Source organism: Gambusia affinis, linkage group LG05, assembly GCF_019740435.1.
Source record: "Gambusia affinis linkage group LG05, SWU_Gaff_1.0, whole genome shotgun sequence".
Classification (NCBI taxonomy): domain Eukaryota; kingdom Metazoa; phylum Chordata; class Actinopteri; order Cyprinodontiformes; family Poeciliidae; genus Gambusia; species Gambusia affinis.
The window spans coordinates 12,300,745-12,321,945 of record NC_057872.1 but is presented as its reverse complement, the minus strand read 5'-3'; the positions used below and the strand labels follow the sequence as shown (position 1 = coordinate 12,321,945).

Genomic DNA, 21,201 nt, shown 5'->3' with positions numbered 1-21,201 from the left:
TTAAAACAAGGTTGAAAACCTTCTGATTTGATGTTGCCTATTCTTAATTTTTTTAAATTCTATTCATTCATTATATTCAAAATGTCAATGTTTATTTTGCTTATTTTTAATCTGTTTTTTTTTATGTTGTTTCAAGCACTATGAATTGTCTTTGGCTGAAAGGTGCTATATAAATAAAGTTGCCTTGCCTAAGACTGTTAACACACTTTAATCCTTCACAATCTAACACCAGATCATTCACTGCTACTGAGACGTGATCTGATTTGATCACCACCAAAACCAAATTACAGACTCTTTTTAAGAAATCTGTTTCAAAACATTATTTACCAGTTTCAAGTTTTACATCAAGTGACTTTTGTCCGTCTTGATTTAAAAATCTACAATGAGCTTATTCAGAAAAAAGGTATAGAAAGTAAAATTTTCTTCTAGCTTGCAAACCTTTTCAACGGTAAGCGTTTCTAAGATGTGTGACACGACTCTTCGCCCAAGATGTCCCTGTGTTGGGGCTTTACTGGTGGTCAAAAAACAAAACATTAAGTAATCTATTATTTGCACCTAAAAAACTCTATTGCTTCTTGACCTATCCAGTCAGTTTAGGAGTTACACACAGTGTTGTAAGGAAATATGGATTTTTATCAATAATTTACTAACTCAAAAAAGCATAATTCAACGTAATTCTGTTTATGCATGTAGCCCCAAATCACTGCAAATCTTGATTTAGGAAAAACAATAGCACCGATAATATGGGGCAGAACTCCAAACAATGCTACCAACATGTGAATAAAACTCATTTCTCAAAGCAAAATTACATCCAACACTCCACTTGGCGACATTCAGTCAATCAGCATATATTCCAATGCTGGAATATATTAATATTTCAGCATTGGGAGCCTCTGTAGTCTGGCTTTGACTCTCAGAGTAGAGAAATACATTAACCCGTCTGGATTTTACCTTCATTTATTCACATTGGTAAGTTGTAACTCCTGGCAGCTGCCACCTGTGAAAACACCCCGTCTCTTACACACGTTGGCCTAGCATCAAGGACATTTGTGGTATTCGCTGAGAGCCGCATATTCAGTTAGCAAGGCCTACAGCTGATATTATGATAGAAAAACCCGGCAGACCAAAGGTAATCCAAACTCCTCACATGTCCAATATTCTCAAAGTTGCTGCCAGTGGCCACAATAAATGTTATCAATGTTGATTCTTTTTCCAAACCACGAAATCATTCGCAACTGTGTGGCCGTGTCAAGATGTTTTTTAGTCAAAGCTTCATTTTGTCCACTCACCACCTGGGTGAAAAAACCTCACCCACAATTTGTCTTTAGTCTGGCAGAAAATAAAAACCCGACATATGGCTTACGTTATAGGACTAAAAAGCTTTTCATAAAGTAAAGGCCTGTTGCTTAGAAGAAAAAAAAAAGCAGATGGCAAGCCGAAGAGATTGCATGTAGAAAGATGGAGCTTTACAGAATATCAATTTTTTAAAATCTACTTTTAACAGAGGATGAAAAGCAAAATATGTCATCTGTCTTGATTCTGAAATCTGTGTTTTCTACTGAGAGAGCTTCACTCGTGTCTAGGTTTAATGATGGACACATGTTTTGCCAGGTAACAATGTTTAAAATGCAGAAAATAGACACCTTAGAAAACTTTTGGCAATATTCACCTTCATTGATTAAGAAAACATTATTTTAGCTATTAAAGCTTTAAATTTATTTGAAATGTTTTACTGGGAAAATGTTGAAATTTTTCCAATAACAAGTAGAACAAAGTTAGAACAAAGTTAGTTTGATGTCTTTACCGCAGACATATCCTTGTTTTTCAATTACAGAAATGATAGAGCTGAAACAAAATTTCCAAAAAGCCACAAGTCTTTTGACGCGTTAGTGATTTTGACTTGTTGACTAATGGTGGTTGGGGAAAGCTCCACCCTAACCGGACTTCATCTCAAACCTCTTCCAGAGTATAGAGAAAATATGAGTAATTGCTATTTTTAGCCCATAATGTGAGGTCACAAAAGTCTTAAATGAAAGCCTACATACAGCATATTAAAATGACTAAAATAATTTTTAAAAAGTACTGAATGACTTTGATTTTTATGTCAGTGTTAACCAGCAAGCTGATTTTTACAGTTACCAATATAATTTGAGAAATTATATGAGTTTGCAAAACGAATATAGATTGTGCCCCATCTTATTTAGAATGTGCATTATTTTTATTGAGCTAATGTGAAACATGTTTTTAATAAATGTGAGTTTTTCACCCATTACAACGACATTGACAAGGAAAATACATTGTACTGGCTTCTGCCATGTTAACTGCTCCAAAGAGAGCAGCTGAAACACAACACCTTAAAATTTGGAAGCATGTAATTTAGAAAGCAGGAGAATAACCTTTTTTTAAAGGTTATTCTTTAAAAATAACCTTGAAAAATTTGCACAAACCGGAAGAGCAATGACATAAGCTATGAGCAAAATGATCAATGAGTAAGATCATTACAGAGAGTAAACCTGTCAGAGTTAGCCCACTTCTTTAAAGACTGCAGCTGTACATGTCAGGTCTAGTATGTCCTAAAAAAACAAAAGCAAAAGCTATGAACATGTTTGTGGCACATTATAATTATAAATGTTCTCTCAGCAGAGAAAACCTTGTGTTTAATGTGCATTACGGCTGTTCTGAAGATACACCAAGTGGGATAAAATGTCTATCGCTGTCAAAAAACAAAACAAAACAAAACAAAAAGGAATCCCTGGTAGAGAGTTAGCTACATGGAACAGAATTACAATCCTAATTTGGACCATATGATACAAGGTTAATTGTTAATTTTATGGCACTTTGAAGCTAGTGTGTTCTCAAGCACATCTAGTACGACACATTGATTTCATAACTTTAATGTAGCATCAGATTAAAATTTGACATTGCCAAATTCCTAATCTTACCTCAGTTGGAGCATAACATTGCTAATTTTAGCCAAATACTTTATTTTCTTAATATCTAGCAGGTAAATGCAACTTTTCAAGGGTTTGTTGCATTCTTAGGATATTAGAGAACAGTTCAGCACTTAATAGGTTATTATATAATGATTAAAAATAAGCCTTCAGTAACCTTTTTTTTTTTTTTTAAGGTTTTTTGGCTCTAGTGGCCTTTATTTAAAAGTGCTAAGACAGGAAAGTATGTAAAGGGAGAAAGGGAAGACATGTGACAAAGGTCACCAGGCTAGGAATCAAACCTGCGGCGGCCACGTCAAGGACTAAGGCCTCCATATGTGTGATGGGCTTAACCTCTGCACCACCACAGCAACCTGAAGCCTGCTCAGTCTGATCTCAACATGCAGAGGATGTGCTGTGCTGATAGAGAACTTCTCTTTCCAGGTAAATCTCGTCACAAAGCACTGATGCGTCATCGGCTAACAACGTAAAACATGACCCAGGTTTCAGGAATAAACTTATCTCTGTCATCAATAAAGCTCTGTTACTATGGCTACGGAAATATCATTAGACCAAACAGTAGGTTCAATACAGTTTTTTTATGTCTGCTCAGAGAATAAGTAGATCCTCAGGATCAAAAAATAGGACTAGTAGAGTCAACATTGTCAGTCACCACCTGAGTAAAAATCCCCTATCTGCTTTCATGCCCTCTGCAGAGGCCAGGGTGATTTTTTTTTATGTGAATTAACTGGAAAAGAAACCAAGAAAGTGTTGTTTTCTAAACAATAATAATCTTATTCATCAGCACTTTGTCACAGCTGGAGAGACTAACGGAGGCATTTAACTTCATTAAGTAAGACAACAATTTCTAGTAAAAATATGGAACCATGTAGAGAAAAAGCTGCTCCTTGTAAACTCTGTCCAGAGTCATTTATATCCTGGGACTATTTATGATGACTATTAGCGTTGAATCCCAGCCATGCAGTAATGTTGGGCACAGCTGTAATTTACTCCGAAATACAGAGAGATAGATCCCCTCCCAACCAGTCATTTGAAAATATACAAGAAATAAAGGTGGATGTTCATTTTCCCTCCTCTTTGCGTGCGCTCATTTCACTGAAATCACACAGAGAGTGACACCTGCTGTTAGGAAAAAGTCAAGTGCTTCATTTGATTAACATTTACAGCATTTCTTTGATCAGCAGCTTTTCTGGTTGAGTCCCTGTTTTAGAGGGAGGAAAATTTTTTTGAATCAAACCATAAAGAATATCAGGAGGAAGTCTCATGACAAGTAGTTAATCTGAAATTTAAAAATAAATGTAAAAATACCTAAGCTGTAAGTATAGCACAACACTTGCAAGCGAACATTTCTTCATTGGAAGTAAAAATCGTACATTTCCCTAAACAACATTTGTCCAAAAACTTCTGAAACACACACACACACACGCACACACATGCACACACACTGGCATAATCCACATGAAAACCGCTAAATAATCCAATTGACTGAAGTACCTGAGTTGTGTTTTAAGTTCATTGAATCGTGGCCTTTTGCTGGGATCGTACGACCAACACTTTGTCATCAGGCTGTACAGGGTTGGGGGACACTGGGGGGGCATGGCCAGGCGCTCGCCGTTCTCTATCCTGCCGATGACGTCGTTGTTCTTCACGCCCTGGAAAGGCTTGATGCCGTACATCAGGATCTCCCACATGCAGACGCCTGTGGAGTGAAACAGACACATCGACTGTGAAGACAAGTTGGATGTAAACGCCTGCAGCTTCACAGAAACAAACTGCGACTTTAAGCATACCAAACATCCAGACATCGCTGGCTGTAGTGAACCGTCTGAAGTTGATGGATTCTGGAGCCATCCATTTAATGGGCAATTTACCTTTAGATGCTACAAAAGGGGAATCAAAGGAAGTATTTACTTTTAGTGTCAGTTTGGTTCTTTAAACGCTTATAAAATAACTAAAAAGTAGTTTGCAAAGTGCCTCTGTTGAATTCAGATACCTTTATAATAAGAGCTATCCTCCATGTATCTGGAAAGGCCAAAATCCCCCAGCTTTACACAGTCGACTGTGGAGACCAACACATTTCGCGCTGCAATGTCCCTGGAGAGTAAAATACAAGATACTCAGATATTTTTCAGAAGGTTTTTAGTCACACAAAGATGCACTTCCATTATTACCTAAATATTTGTGTTCTAGTGAATAGCACTAAAATAGGGACAGCGTCTCTTCTGAATTGCCTTTTTTTTGTACAAGACTTGTGCTTTGTCATGGTTGGTTCTGCTGCTTGATGATAATCTCATTTGTACCTGTGTACGAAGCGCTTGCTCTCCAGGTACGCCAGTGCTGTGCTGAGCTGATAAGAGTACAAGATGAGAGTGGCCAGATCTAGACTGTACTTCCTAACCTGGAGAAATGACCGTAACTATGGAAAACAGAGGGAGAAAAACACAAGGTATAAAAGCAAAAGCTTAAACCACAAATAGAGAAAAAAATACATAATAGAAACAAATCTATAATTATGGGACAGAAAATAAGAAACCAACAATAGAAGTCATGGCTCTCAGTAGTGCACACACCCTGTTAAAATACTAAGTTTCTGTGATGTAAAAATAAGGAACTACAATAAATTCTTCAAATAATTAAGCACAAAATCTTTTGGGGCATGTAAAAAAAAAAAAAAATGCATTTTTCTTTTTGCCTCCAATAAGTTTTCTTGTCAAATTTAAAAAGAAATTGATTCTGGTCTCATTTTTTATATCACAAAAATCTGTTTAAGCCTTTTTAGATTTTTCTCACCCACTTAGTTACTTAATTCCCGTTTGCATTATTTACAGAGCTTTTAGTAAACGTCATGGCCTTTCAGTAAAGGCCATGACGTTACAATTACTCCCCATTCATCTACTGAATAATTCATACTGGAATGGTGTTAACAGTCATTAGGATGCTTCATTGTAATCAATAGATCCTGAAAACATTCAGAATCATTTCTGATTCCCACATTATTTAGCTCTGCAGAAGTTCATTAAATCACATGAAAAACTGACCGTTTGATCCCAACAATCAGATTGCTTTCAGATTTAGAAATGCACCATCGTAGCCCCTCTACATGTGTAGCGCAGCAGTATTGAAAAATTAAACAAGAAGACAGACAAGAAACACAAATTGTTGAATCATTAATGCAAGTCTGGCTTTTAATCATTACCTCCCCAAGTGTGCAGAGCTCCATGATGATCCACACTGGATTCTCTGTAATGACTCCCATCAGCTTCACTATGTGAGGATGATCAAACTGACGCATGGTCACTGCATAGAAAACAACCACAGATATTCCAATAAACATTTACTGCTCCTCGTCTGCAAGAACGCATCACTAACAAATATATACATGCAAGGATCTTACATGCTTCCTGCAGAAATTTTTCCCTGACGCTGTCTGACGTCGAGTTCTTACACGTCTTCACCGCCACAGACAGAGCTGGGTTCTCCTGTGAGAAGTACAGCATAGAAAAATCTGAAGTTACAGCAGTATAATAGGGACAATCGGATACAAATGTTTACATTTACAAAAAAACTGGAAACATAAGTAGTTTTATACTTAGCACGTGACATAAGTAAGTAGGAAATTTATTTTACAGGTTACACCAAACTTTTCTATTGTATATATTGATCCTAGACTTTAAAATATCATCAACAGGACCCAACTGACATAGTATCATACCGATATTACTAGCATTATTACAATTGTTTTAGAATTTTGAATGTGTATTTCCTTTAATGTTATGAAGCAGTAAACCATCCAAAGTGTGCCTCTGTGACTCAGCGTTACTGTAAAACACAACAGTTTCACAAAAAACTTATTTTGCAATCTGAGCTTAGGTACTGTCAAAGATAATATGAAACAAATGTGCTAGAAAGACGCTAAATGCAGCAACCAAACAAACAACAGAACAGTGTATCCTCCCCCCTTTTATTTTTGAATTTGAAATAAGGACAATTATTTGAACAGAAGATGGAGGATACGTACCTGGCTGATGTAGACTCCTTGGTGGACATCTCCAAACTGACCCTCACCGATGCAGCGCCCCAACTCAATACAATCCCGCTGAATCTCGTAGTCCCGCGCTACACACACGACAACACACACATAGGTTTGTACACCAAAAACAATACAGAAACACAAGAACAAAGTTTTTAATTTACTACCCTCACATTCACTTTCCAAGCTTATTAGAGTGCTTTACAGTGTGTTTAGATTCATGCCGTAAGTTAAAGTAAACACTACCCACATCTAAGCACTATATATTGTCATACAAATTTAAGCAGTATGTTTAATTCAGTTCAATTTGAAATGAAGGCATAAACAAATAAATGACACCCTTTGTTGACCACACTCATGTTTTCAATTTTTGATCTTTTACTCTGACAAGCTTGGCTTTTATTTACTCAGCACAGCTTCTTCTGAGCAACATGCAACAACAGCATCAGCAAACCACAGCGACTCATGCCACATAACACAGATGACTAACGGCCAATAAAACGCAATGTATGGTGCTGGTCAGAGGTTTTTATACACTCGTGGCATGAATGTCATTCATTTGGCCTCTTAGTAATCTATTTGTACTGTTCTGTTTCCACGGAGGACTCATCAACATTAAGCATGACAAAAATGTACTGCTGCTTACAGGGGGACACTAATCTCTGGTGGAATTAAATTTAGGTTTTTACATCCAAGAACACTGAGCCATGTAAGCATGGAGGTGGTACCATCATGCTTTGTTTTCTTGCCAGTGACACTGATGCATTTGACAAATCTAGTGAAATAGTAAAGAGGGCAGACTGTCTCCTAATTCTAAAGCTTGACCTCAAAGCAGCAACTACCTGTTTGAAATTTAGACTTATATATAAATATATAAGGTGTAAATATATATATACACGTTCCAACAGGAAAGTTATCATAAACATGTATCAAAACTCTTAATGGCCCAAAGCTCAACCCTTTCAAAAATGTGCTGACTTTGCTTAAAAAAGCTCAGCCTGGGCCAGGATATTAACCAATTTAAAGAAGCGATAGCAATTCAGATAAAAATCCTCAGTCTGTGGGAAAAGCTTTGCTGCCCAAACCTTCAGGATTTTTTTTTTTTCCCCACCAGGGTGTCCTTTTTGTGGGCTCTAGTGTCCCTTAAACAACAGTAGGCTGACAGGAAAGGGAGAAGGGGAGGGGGAAAGACATGCGGCAAATGTCGTCGGGTCCGGGAATCGAACCTGCGACAACCGCGTCGAGGGCTGGGGGCCTCCAAGCATGGGGCGCACTACCCTCTACGCCACCGGAGCACGCCCCAAACCTTCAGGATTTTCCTGAGAGTTTCCTTTCTACTTCTGCCACAGGCAGGATCAGGAGACGTTGCAAAGTCAATAAACTGTTTAGGCTTCCTTCGATAAGTCACTTTTGTACCAATTGACATAATAAGCTGAACTTGAACACTGCATTTAACTCAATCTGTCTGTATATCTGAGTTGAATTTGACTTTGTTTTTGTAAATAAATCTGTCTTGTAAAATGCTGTGACTCCTGGTTGTGACTTGGCTCAACTAAATTTCATTTGTGATAAATTCAAACTTGTGGGTCAATTTTCTGTTTTTAAAATTTATTAAAAGGTGTACGCTGTATTTTAAATGAGTTAAAAATCGCAAATGGAATGCCATTCATGCCCAAGAACATAGTATATGTAAGCCTCTGACCGACATGGAAAATATAAACATAAAATTTTATGTTGATTTAAATAGAATGGAAAAAGTCAGGTGGGATGTGTAATAAATTAATAAATCATTGCTGGGAAGAAATAAACTTTTCAGGCTCATATGTGTATTTTGGTCAGTCAGTTTCTTGTATTGTAGGAAACGAGGACTCAGTGTGAAATTCAGTCTATTAAATGCTGGTGGTTGGCTCTGCCCGACCCGACTTTGTCCATATTATTATCACATGAATATTACATGAAGCTACAAATGTCCAGTTACGGAAAACTCTGCTTTTATAATAATTACTACAGTTTATATGGTGCTTTTAGAGAAAGCAGATTCAGGCAGTAAAAAGATTGGAATAATGATGTACTAAATATCAAAGTCGCATTTAGTGCACATCAATAAAAATGTTTCTTTTAAGGCCCTAAGATGGTACCATTATCTTATTTGAACAGAATAAGTCAATACTTTGACTTATGTCAAAATAAGTCATAGTGGTTCATGTGTCACATTCTGAAATTTGTAAATACATGAATTCACCTGAACTTTTTGCTTCATAAACTTTCCAAAAGGAAACACTCCAAATAACCTTCCATGATCAGATTATATCAGTATTTTTATATTTGGATTCAATTTTTATGTTCTACAGTAGTGCAAAGATTTTATCACTTTAAGTTATCTTTGGCTTTTATAATGATACTGAAAACATGTCGGTTTTTTTAGTTCTTTTTTGTTTAAATAAACCAATGAAATGCAAACAAGGTAAACAACTGGATTCAAGTTCTGAAGCTTTCACCAGCTCAGCCAGAACTTATAGCACAACCACACACAAGGGGGGAAGTAAAGTACAGCTATAGGAAAATATCACAGGTTTCATTTTACTGGTGCAAGCAAACATAAAAGAGGGTCACAACAACCACCAAATGAAAGAGTCATCAACATGGTGTGTTCCAATCATTACCTTGATCTAGTCCATAGTATTCTGGGAAAACGGGTCAGGTATAAGAGACTTTGTTATTGAGATCAATATGACAATGACATAAATTAGGCAGGGGCCTGAATGTAACAGATTGCTCTGGTAAGTGTTCAGAAAATAAAATTAACCTGCTCAAAATATCGATCTATAAAAGTTTTGCTGGATCTCAAGAATTTCTAAAACCAAATGCAAAAAACAAAACAAAAAAAACACACTACTGATCCCTCCTGGCTTAACAGAAATGTACTAGAGGTGTATTCAAAAACCTTAACTGATGATTTGTCAAAAAAAAAAGGCCATGTTTTGGTTGTATGGATATGTCTACAATATCCAGACAACATTTTATGGTAGGTTACATGGGCAAGTTTATAAAAAGAAATTTGCACTTTAAATGTCAGCAACTTCCTCTCAGATTACATTAAAGTCCACTCACCCATCTTCTCTGCCTCTCAATGTTGTTTATCAAGCATTGCATAGGCGTGAATAAATCTAAACCCAGAGGTCCGGCAGCACACAGCAGCCACAGCAAGCTCACATCACTGTCTTATATCACTAAAGGTATGAACACCCTGTGTCTGAACACGGAGGAATAAGCAGCAGGATGGAGAACAGTTTTCCAAAAATGTTGACTATAACTCTGACATTGTGTAGTAATTAAGAAGCTGTTTTTAATGAGTATATACTCTTGCCTACAATCCAATGTATAAAAACAGATTTAATGAGTAGGACAACAGGCAATTGATGTTTTTGAAAAGTTATTTGTGAAAGCAATTATTACTACCGAAAAATAAGTAATGTTATAATAACACCACACCCCTGCCAAAAATGCACTGCAGTCAATATCCAAAGCAATTTTTATTGTGGACTATTAGGATAAATGAAAAAGACACTAAACACAGTTCCTGTGGGACATTAAATAAGTCAATGCAACACCTCCACATTTCAGCAGCACTGGCATCCCATACTCAGCTGTCAAAATAAGTCACAGTGTCTCTGTTTCCAGGCAGGTTTACGATAAAAACAAGCAGATTCTTTGCTTCGAAATGTTAGCAAAAGTTCCATAATCCACCATTGCAGCATTACCAGACAACAGATTTGTTTTTGGGATGCTGTGCAGAAGTTTCACACTTTTTCTCAAAATTGCACAAATGTTGCATTTAAGCTACAAAGACAAATAAGACAACACTGATCTTAGCACCAAGTCTATGTGCAAATGATGTTTGCATTCCTCCCTAGGGCTGCTGATCTCAGTGGATTTTATTGGTTTGTTTATTACTCTGTGGGGTTCAGAGAGCTCTAAATCTTGAATTACAAAAAAAAACCCAAAAAAAAAAACCTAGACAAAAGATGTTATAATGTGGAATGATTGGCTTAGTGTTAAGTCTTAAATCAGCAGTCAATGTGTGAAATATAGTTTAATTTAAAAATTTAGCCAGACTTTTATTCAGAATTATTCAGAAGCGCTTTAAGGTCTGTATTAATTAAGTAAACACTTTTCATATTCACTTATGACCTCAGGACTTAATTAGGTCACTAAATTATTGATTTAGTTTAAATAGGAATGCTATTTTTCCTGGTTTTATGGCAGAACATACCATAGGTCTAACCTAAAATCTCAAAAGTACATAGGTATTCAAATTAAATCAATCAATATACACCATTAAACTGAGTTTTTTTCTTATTTAATAATGCAACACACAAGTCTCTATAGACCTCTACTTAATTAATTTCCAAAACATTGTAATGATGGACAGCCTCTCACTAGGTAACACATCAGCTTCATCAACAACATTTAAAAGAAAGGTCTACTTACTTGAGGGCATGGTGTACGTGTCCTCCTCATCGATGATCTCAGCATAGTCGTCTGTTTCTGCAGAACCAGAGTCCATTCAGGAACCAGAACCCAACAAGCATAGTCACTTGGTTGGTGACAAAATCATCAAACTAAGCTAGGTTGGATCAATACTTAACATCTTCAGGGTAAAGAACCAAATCAATAGATTGTCACCACAACCAACTCCAAGCACAACACTTATACAGGTTTATGTACTACTGAGCAGATCCCCACTTTAGAATGAGTCATAGGAGCACAATAGTGAGGGAAACATACAGACGGACAGCAGAGAGGAAAGGGGAGGGCTGGAAAGTTCCTTTCCACAGAAACAAACAGAAGGCGAACAGCCTGAGTCATGGGTCACAAAAACATTCACAGGCAGAGACCAAGATACTGCACACACGTTCAGCATGCTAAATCAAAACATGATTTATTATGTTGCTCATTAAAAGAAGTTAAATACAAAGAGTGAGGTTTACCATCGCCACTAATGTGACCTGCAGAAGCCGCATGCAGCCAAAAAAAAACACAAACAGGAGCAAAGAGAGAAGCGTTAGTTTTATAGTTAAAATGAAAAAAAAAATAATTGGTGTCACATCACTAATTGATACATTTCTACAGAATTCAAGATGGTTTCACTTGAAACTGTAAATGTGAGTCAGTCAGAGGTCAGCAGAGAGACAGAGAGCAGAGACAGAGTGGCAGTGACTAAAGCTCTCCACGGACACATCTGGTGAGACAAGGACTCTTCTCTGCACACACAAATGAAGCTTTATGGAGGAATTTGGCTCTACACATGTATCTATAAGCCCCTTTTACAACTCTGATCACATTGGGTCATTCATGACATTTAAGGAGAAGCTGTGTGACTGGCTGGCATCGTTACCTGACACGCAAACAGCCCGGGTGCGTACTCCGTCCATTCGCTTCTCCATCCGCTTTTCATGATTTGAAACTCTGCGGCACAAATTTCTTTCATATTAAAAAAATACTGCATTGAACAGCTGCAAACAGGTAAAAGCCAATTGAAATGCTGTCCAATTTAGGTCATGAATCAGAAAATTATGAAGCCAAATGAGAGTTAATCAAAATAAGATTTTTATTTATGGCTTGAGTAATGAAAAGAGCTTTATGACAGAACTATTTAAAGGAGCAGAAATAAGTCTATGAATTACTTTGTGTGTAATAATTACATATGAGATGAAGCAATAAATAAGTTTTTCTATAAGATTTATTGACATGCATTTCTACAACCAAGAACTTACTCACTTTGGTATCGAAGGAAGAGCTCTGTCTCCCTCTGCAAAGACAAGACAACCACATCAACAAGTGTGTAACAACCTAAAGTGAGAGCCCATACTTGACTGTTGTTTCTATGAAGCCTCAGCTACTTGTAGAAAAAGTGCACAGGCTGGTTATTATTGATAGTGACGAGCACAGGCGAGTCATCAGCATTAAATGGCATCTGGTTTTGGGCTATGTGTTTTACAACAACACACTTTTTTCCCTTCCTGATATTTAAACTGCAGCAGCATTGAAAACATAACAAACTCATTGACACATCAAAATACAAAACTACATAGATATCCAACATACCTTTATGAACTCTAACAATGAAGGAGCGCGTAACCGAGGAGACGAGACGACAGTAACCGTCAATCAAGTCAGCCATGTTTTCTGCTGTATTCAGCAACGCTGTTGTGACAGTGAGGGGCTGCAAACAGGGAGAGACAGAAGGATCAGTGTAAGAGCGAGACAGGGAGCTGCTTCACAGCGACACAATGAGAGCTTCACTAATAATAATGTCCCATATCAGAGTGTGTGCACACAGCCCTGTGCCAATACTGCAGCAGTGATGCACACATGCAGCGTCCGGCTGCACAAACGCGCTCTAAAACCCATGAGGAGAGGGCAACCACTGCTGCCCCAACCCTTACTTAATTTCTTTCTTTCTTTTTTTTTTAAAGGTTTTATTGGCTCTAGCGGCCTTTATTAGATTGTTAATTGACAGGAAAGTGGGTAATGAGAGAAGGGGGAAGACATGCAGCAAAGGTCACCAGGGCGGGAATCGAACCTGCGACGGCCGCGTCGAGGACTAAGGCCTCCTTATGTGCGTTGTGCTTAACCCCTGCGCCACCACAGCACAAACCCCACCCTTATTTAATTCCTAATGCAAACTTTTAAACTCTGATCAGTATTTTTAGAACTTTGTGCACGAGGAATCTTCCCAATGGTTGGTGATTTTTAAGTATAAGCACTTTCTAATAAAAATGAGAAAAAAACTATGCTAAATCTGTGAAATAGCATTAGTCAGCTGGAAGGCAAACATTTTACAGGAACAGATTTCTACCCAACTTTATTCTTGGTTCAACACATTTTCTGTGGTATCATTTAAAAAAAAAAAAAAAAAAAAAAAAGCAAACAAAAAAACCCACACACACTCAACAAATATTTTCATTCAGCATCAAAGTTGTATTTCTAAAAGTTTAGGTTAGGCAGCTAGGTTGTAATGTTGATCTTAGCCAGGTCGGGACTCAGGAATGGTACAAATTATTTAGAAATTATAGCATGTGAGGTGCTGTGGTGGCGCAGGGGTTAAGCACAACCCAAATAAGGAGGCTTTAGTCCTCACCACGGACATCCCAGGTTCAATTCGCGGACTAGTGGCCTTTAGCGCATGTCTTCCCTCTCTCTGATTACCCTACTTTCCTGTCATAGGACTTTCAAATAAAGGCCACTAGTGCCAAAAAACCTTAAAAAAAAGAAAGAAATTATAGCCTGAGATGAATGTAAATCATTTTTCTATTTCAGAACAATTTTGTTTGCACATCAGATAATATTAGTTTGTATATTAAAACTGAGATGGACAGAGAAACAGGCTGGTTTCGCCTTAACTGGTGAGCAGCAGATTGAATGCTACCAAGTGTCAAGGAAAACAAACAACGATTTGTTATTTTACTTGAGGTGTTAAAAACAAAGTCAGAGGAAGCATTAATGAAAACAACTGCTCAAGGACGTGAAAAACCAAATAAAAAGTATCAAAGTGAGTCTGCATACCTCTGGAGCTCCAGCGACGTTCAGCTGAAGCATCCCTTTCCTGTCCTTTTCTTCCAAAGCAGAGTATTGGATAGACTGGACTTGGTTAAAATTAGCTAAGTGTGTTGGCTAAAAGGTAAAAGAAGCACAGAGAAGCATTACAGTCCTATATAACCATTGGTTAATAGTAAAGAGCAATACAATTGTAGAAAATATGCATGGGAAGTATTTGGATGGGGAAAAATGTTTCCTACTTTTCTAAGATTCTGTGGTGTCTTTATCCCTGGTAATTTGTCAGAATATGGGCAGCGAGAAAGGCAAAATATGAAGTGAATATCCCATGGATAGAAGCAATACACCCGACTGCTGCTTTGAGGACTTATAGCCTCCACAGACCAATGCAACTCATGCTACGCTAAACGCATCAGCAAACCTTCGCCAAATATACAAATCTGTAAAGGGTCTTCAATGTTAACTCTTATCACAACAGATCACATTTCCTTAAAAGCTTTCCCTCTCACTTAATCAGCATTAGGTTCACTCAAATAAGTGCAAGTAAAGCCTCTTGAGATCATTGTCCACTTAATATGTATTTGTATTTGCCTCAAGTTTCCAGCACAGTACTATATTGTAAGTGAGTGGCGTGAGTAACAGTAGAGGTGAAAGAGAAGATAAGTCAGAATCAATCATAATCAGGCCTCTTGGGAAGCAGGGAAGCTCTTAGCTGTTCACCAGAAACTGGATCCTTTGTATCCAAAGGACAGGCGATAATGCCACTACTCTATTAGAAGATCCATATCAAGATTTTTTTTTAATGTTGAGAGACATAATACATATAGAGAAACACAAAACATTTAGAAGTACAAAAGAAGTTAATCTTTTCAGTGGATTTGTAGTCATTTCTATATCACCTCCAAAGACAGAAATGAAACCAAAAAAAGCTAAGATCTCTGAGCATTTTAGTGATCAAGACAGAAACTCTATGCACTGATGAATCTAACATGGACAGCATCAAAGTGGTGTATGTGACTTGCTAAAATGAGGAGAAGGTTATAAATCGGCATACACGACCTTAATGAAATTCTGCTGTTTTACAAGTGTTTCTCACAATTCAGATATGAACCCATTTTTAAAGGTAAAACAGAAAAATCTCACATGAAACAGCACGAAAGGTATTTCTCAAACTTGAGACTAAAAGTGTGGAGCGTAGAAACCCAGCAAAATCTGGCAGAGAGAGACAGACCACTAGATGGCAGCATAATGCATGACAATTATGGCCTCCCACTAAAAGCATCCTCTTTATCAATGTTCAAGATCAGAGAAATGACAGACAATAAATTTGTACAAAGATCGAACTGAGTGCATACTCACAGTTGAGCCCTTATCTGTGAGGTAGCTGATTCCTTCCTCTGGTCCTATTGCCAGCTCTACTGATATTACCCAACTAGACTAAGGAGGAGAGAAAAACAAGGCAATTAAAATAATCGTAATTGCCTCTCTATGACGAAACACATATTAAGTGTCAAGTATCAATAGTTTTCCAGATTTTAACTTTCAGGAAGCCAGGAAAGCTGCTTTACTATGGAAACTACGTAATGTTTTTACCATAAACAGCCATATTGTATACTTCTAATTGACAAAAGGCATCATAATCTGCATAGAGAACAGGAACCTTACCCCTAAAGCACATTTGAAGCACTCCTTGTCAAAGGGGTAGATGGGAGAGATAATCTCAAAGAACTTGTGGATGCTCTGTTCATCGTTGAGGTTAGCAAACTGTTTGAAGGTCTGCTGAATCTGCTTACGAAGAGTCTTAGCCTAATGGAGGGAAGACGGTGGGGGAAAAAAAAGAAAGAGAGGCAGAGAGAGTGAAGAAGGTTGGGTCAGAGCCAGGAGAACAACACGCGTTTGACAGCACAGGCTGTGAGTGACAACAGCAGGTTTAACTTAATTCCACACAATCAGATAAGCAGAAATCCTTTCAGTCATCAACCCGGCTCTGCTGCCAGTCAACCAAACAGCCTGCCAGCTGTAATTTCAGATACACACTAAGCTACTGATAAAATGTAATATAAACAGTTTTTCAGCATATTCTCACCTTTAGGGAGTCCAACAGACTTTTAGGGAAGAACCGTCTCAAACCCACATCCTTCCTAAAATGAATAAAACCAGTTACACCTTTACAATCACACATATCGTAAAGGATAACACAATTGAGTTAAGCGACGTGTAATCTACAAGAAAAAAAAAACAAAAATCTTACTCTAGTAGCTCGTAGTTTGATTTCTTATCAAGAGCATTTCCTGGCATCTCTCTGAAGAACCTCCTGCATAATTCACAGGGAAAAACAAACAGAAATTAAAATGATATTTTTATAAAAAAAACAATGTCATTGAATAAGTATGAGTAATAGAAGTTTTTCACATTTTGTTACCAACACAGTAGTGCATAATCCTGAAGGAGAACAGAAAGGATTTATCTGTTCCAAAATCAATTTTGGCCTGTACACTCCGTTAAATATATACCGTTACATTTCATCCAGTGCAATCAGCTGTCCTCAGAAATCACCTGATTAATACACAAAGGTGAGTAATTTAAACTCGGTAACAACCTCACTGTTTCAAGAAAGACACAAGAAATCTTTGTTAATAAACTAAGAGGATGCTGTAAACATTGGGTAGGAAAATTAATACAGCAAATCACTCCTGACACACAAACGTAATGTAAAACATGGCGGTGGCAGGGTCATGCTGTGGGAATATTTTTCTTCACTAGAGACAGGTAGGTTGATCAAAACCCATATACAACAGAATGATGTAGATCAACACGTGTATGATTTTAAACTGGCCAAGTCAAAGTCCAAGCCTGATTAAGAATCACCTGCAATATTTGAAAATTAATGTTTACACGTGATTGCGCTATTGTGTAAAGAACAACAGAACAGAGTTTTTACTCCAGATTGGTAAAAACTCCCAACATTACATGAAACTTTAATGCACTGAAAGCTGGTTCTGCAAAGTCAATGCTTTTGCATCGTCCATCTAAATACGAACGCATCTGAATACAAACTGTTTCAAAGATGAACAGTGAAGGAATGCCTCCATTTCAAATGAAAGCTTAGGATGTTGTTACCGAGTCAGTCTGCAGCACTCTCCTCACTGTTAGCGTAAGCATATGCTGGACCTGCTGCTGAAAGATGCAGGTTTTTTCTCCGATGTCGTTTTCTCTTTCTCCTGGGTCAGACACGAGAAGCTCCTAAGGCTACACATGCTTTCACTATCCCCCATCATGTCACACTAGTGCTTGTCCAGAAAATAAAACTGTGTTTATTGCGTTTAAGATTTATTTTTTGCATAATTGTTTCACTCTACAATACCTCTAGGAATTCTATAATGTAGGATTAATGACTATTATGCTGAAAATAACAGTGACTGTGAATGCTGTGCATCATTTGGCAGGGTGTGGGTGGCATTTAAATTTGCATTATTTTCAATGGGGAAACGTGATTCCAGACAAATATTCAGGATGCAAACAGCCTGTTTGAACAAATTAAATTTGGGTTGAGAGGTTTTCACTGTACGTTTGAATCTGTGGCTGAAACATGACAAAATGTGAAAATTCAGTGGTTGTGAATACTTTTGCTAAACGCTGTGGGGTGAAATAATTTGACTGTGTAATTTCACATTTTTCTCACCTTATTTCCAAACAGCCTAGTTTCAGTGCAACATCTTGATCCACCTGGTCAGCTAAATGTTGCATATAATCACTTTTCACCTTAAAAAAAAAAAAAAAAAAAAAAAAAAAAGCACAAAATGAAAACATTGATTCAGGTGGTCATAGTCAAACAGGATTCAGCAAAAAAATGTCAGGTTTAGGTCGTTTTAACTTAAGGAAACAGCCATAAAGTTTAAACTATTTATGTTCTCACCTGGTGATAGAGGTAGTTGAGAGAAGGTTTGTCTTCAGAGAAATGGCTGAGATAACCTTTAGGAAAGTACCGTATCCGCAGCTCGTACCTGGGAATGGCAGGGAGAGCAAGAGGGTTTGATGGGACAGTCCTAATGGAGGAGAGGAGACTCTGTCTTGCTTCAAAAGCATGGCTGCTCGCCAGCGCAAGCTGTGAAACAGCGTCTTACAGTCGAATGACAAAGCCTTTTCCACTCAGTATATTATATTTGGTGCCACAGTGAAAAGATATACGGTGACTTGCTGCTAAATCAATCATCTAAAACCGATAAAAGAGTAATATCATAAACCATAATGGGACTCCTGCAGTCACGCTTGCCCAGAGCTGTATCGCAGGAGTGTCCACATGGGCCACAGTTGTTTAGAGCGAGATATTTGCTCAAGAACGACACATTACACAGAAGTGGGTCAGGAGAGTAGTAAGCTTCAAGCTGCTGTGATGCTGCATGCCAGACATTAGATAAGAAAGGAAATCAAGGCCAGAAACAAAATGAATAAACCATTGTGTTCTATTATGAATGAATCCTTTGGAAAAGAAATTTATGTGTGTGCGAAAGAACCAAAAAAATGGAAGAGGATGAATTTAAAAGAGGATTTAAAAAATTGCTCAAATAAGAATGAGATTGCAAAGCAAAAGAGCAAGGAAGGAGTGAGAGAGTCAGTCCATCCATTCCCCGGGCAACTGCTGCTGTTCTAACAATAGCTTGGCGGCAGCAGCAGCAGAAGCTCCTGTGGGCTCAAAGCTCTGCTGCCCTCTGAGGCAGGTTGACTGCAACAACTGGAGGATACTGCTTTACCTAAGCAGCTCCTGTTGAATTAATTTCAATTTTAATGACTTCAAGCTAAGGACAAAGGGCTGCATTTTAAGGAGCCCTGTTAACAATAACAACTAAGGATGGTTAAAATCTTGATAACTCTTGTTAACAGAGACCTTATAGTCTACTTTATTTATTGATTGATTTGGTTGTAAGTGAATTTTATTTCTGCTCCAGTTATTGTTTTTGGTTATTGTGTTTTATTTTGGATATTTAAAATATCGTTTGGTTCCAGTGTTAAGTTTTCTTTACAAAATAAAAAGTTATTGGTTTGAGAGGACAAACTTGCATTATTATGCCATTATTCATGCATTATATGAAAATTGACTCAAAATAAGAATATTGTCATTTATGGAAATAATTTGTTATTATGACGGGCCTATAACCTACTGGTAAACTGGTTTCACTTGCACTGTTTAAGCGGACATCACCAGCAGCCATTAAAAGTAGGTTTTTATCCTAATAATCAAGGGAATTCAGATAATGAAGAGAAGAGAAGAGGGAATGAACATAGAGACACTGGAAACTTAATAATTTACCGCCACTCTTCCTGTGGATGCTGTTTCTCAAATCTCTCCCTGACGTGAGACACGCCCAGATCTGGATGTAACCAGTGCACAACGTCAGAGTGCAAATGGGTCAAACGGAGGCCCAAAGATGCCACACAGCGCAACTTGTGGATCTCTGCTATCTTCTGGATAACACCCTGTCAAAACAATTTAAATAACAGAAATAACTGAGCGAAGCATGTGAGAGCATGTCTGGGAAGGAGTGCGTGCGCCTCTTACCCGGACATCCGTAGCGTCTCCATATCTGATGTTACTCGCCCAGGTGCTTGGTTCACTGTTCGTCTCGAAGTAGTGGAAGATTTTGAGAACCCGGTCCATGGAGCCAGGAGGTCGCTCCAGCCCTCCAGCAGAGCCACTGGTGCCGGGAGCTCCAGGCATTCCTGGCCGGGATTTTACCCCGCAACCGCCCGCTGTCGAGTGATTGTGGCTGGGCTCCAGGTAGGAAGATGATGCCATGCCTGACTCGGATGGTCCTGCTGGGGCTAACTGGCCATCATATTCTGGAACAAGACGAACAAACCGGGTTTAGTACTGGGAGAATGATTACCAAACAACCTGCATCTAGTTCTGTTTCTGTAGGGCAATTGGCTCAATTCAGACATGCTTCTTTTTGTTACAGAACCATCAATTAACTGAAGTAAAAAAGGTTTTTAAAGCATAACATGACAAATGGTTATATTCCCCCTGACTAAAACTCACAATAATCAAAAGCACATAAAAAGAATATATGCCTAACAAATCCAGGCTTAAAGGAGATTGCCGATCTCAATCAATCAATATGAACCAACAAATCACTGCCACCAAAGACTTATTCCTCTCACAAGCCTTTAGCTAATCCTAATACAGCATACAGTGTTTTGCACAAGTATCCACACTGTGGACTTTTCCACATTTTGTTACGTTATAATAAGAAAAGTCAATATTCTACTGGGATTTTCTGTGATGAACCAAAAACTTTTCATTATTCCAATACCTCTAAGAAATATCTAGACCAACCAGTCGTCTTCAGAACTGGAGCTGCCCTGGATTCATAGATTTGTTAGACAACATTAGTGAATAAACAACACCATGCAGACCAAGAAACACCGCAGACATGAATTCTTACCAAACTGAGAAAATACTGTGGTAACAGCATAATGCTATGGGAATCCTTATTTTTAACAAAAGCAGCAGAGTGGACAGAGTTAATGAACAGATGCACTGAGCTAATCGAGGGCAGTCCTAGAAATCTAATAAAAAATTGTTGCAAGAGTTGAAGATTCACAGACACTATCCAGCCAACCTGACCGAGCGTAAGCTGTTTGGCACAAATTAATGGGCGA

General features: G+C 37.9%; 1 protein-coding gene across 10 annotated transcripts in view; it reads right to left on the bottom strand.

The window, feature by feature from the left end:
- Positions 1-21,201, bottom strand: part of LOC122831778 (focal adhesion kinase 1-like) — a 61,849-nt gene that overhangs the window by 20,565 nt on the left and 20,083 nt on the right. For 5 of the 10 annotated variants that reach the window (XM_044118236.1, XM_044118238.1, XM_044118237.1 and 2 more), the window contains 22 exons: positions 20,099-20,379; positions 19,850-20,016; positions 18,458-18,545; positions 18,224-18,303; positions 16,793-16,855; positions 16,628-16,682; positions 16,207-16,347; positions 15,901-15,978; positions 14,551-14,658; positions 13,090-13,207; positions 12,763-12,793; positions 12,380-12,450; positions 11,973-11,990; positions 11,473-11,529; positions 9,645-9,665; positions 6,970-7,067; positions 6,346-6,430; positions 6,148-6,248; positions 5,252-5,367; positions 4,945-5,045; positions 4,742-4,831; positions 4,446-4,650 (listed from right to left, as the gene is read on the bottom strand). In XM_044118236.1, coding sequence (XP_043974171.1) covers positions 4,446-4,650; positions 4,742-4,831; positions 4,945-5,045; positions 5,252-5,367; positions 6,148-6,248; positions 6,346-6,430; positions 6,970-7,067; positions 9,645-9,665; positions 11,473-11,529; positions 11,973-11,990; positions 12,380-12,450; positions 12,763-12,793; positions 13,090-13,207; positions 14,551-14,658; positions 15,901-15,978; positions 16,207-16,347; positions 16,628-16,682; positions 16,793-16,855; positions 18,224-18,303; positions 18,458-18,545; positions 19,850-20,016; positions 20,099-20,335 — 2,129 coding nt within the window. In that variant the 5' untranslated portion in view covers positions 20,336-20,379. The remainder of the gene's footprint in view (positions 1-4,445; positions 4,651-4,741; positions 4,832-4,944; positions 5,046-5,251; positions 5,368-6,147; positions 6,249-6,345; positions 6,431-6,969; positions 7,068-9,644; positions 9,666-11,472; positions 11,530-11,972; positions 11,991-12,379; positions 12,451-12,762; positions 12,794-13,089; positions 13,208-14,550; positions 14,659-15,900; positions 15,979-16,206; positions 16,348-16,627; positions 16,683-16,792; positions 16,856-18,223; positions 18,304-18,457; positions 18,546-19,849; positions 20,017-20,098; positions 20,380-21,201) is intronic. The other 5 variants (XM_044118239.1, XM_044118233.1, XM_044118240.1 and 2 more) reach the window with 3 other exon arrangements.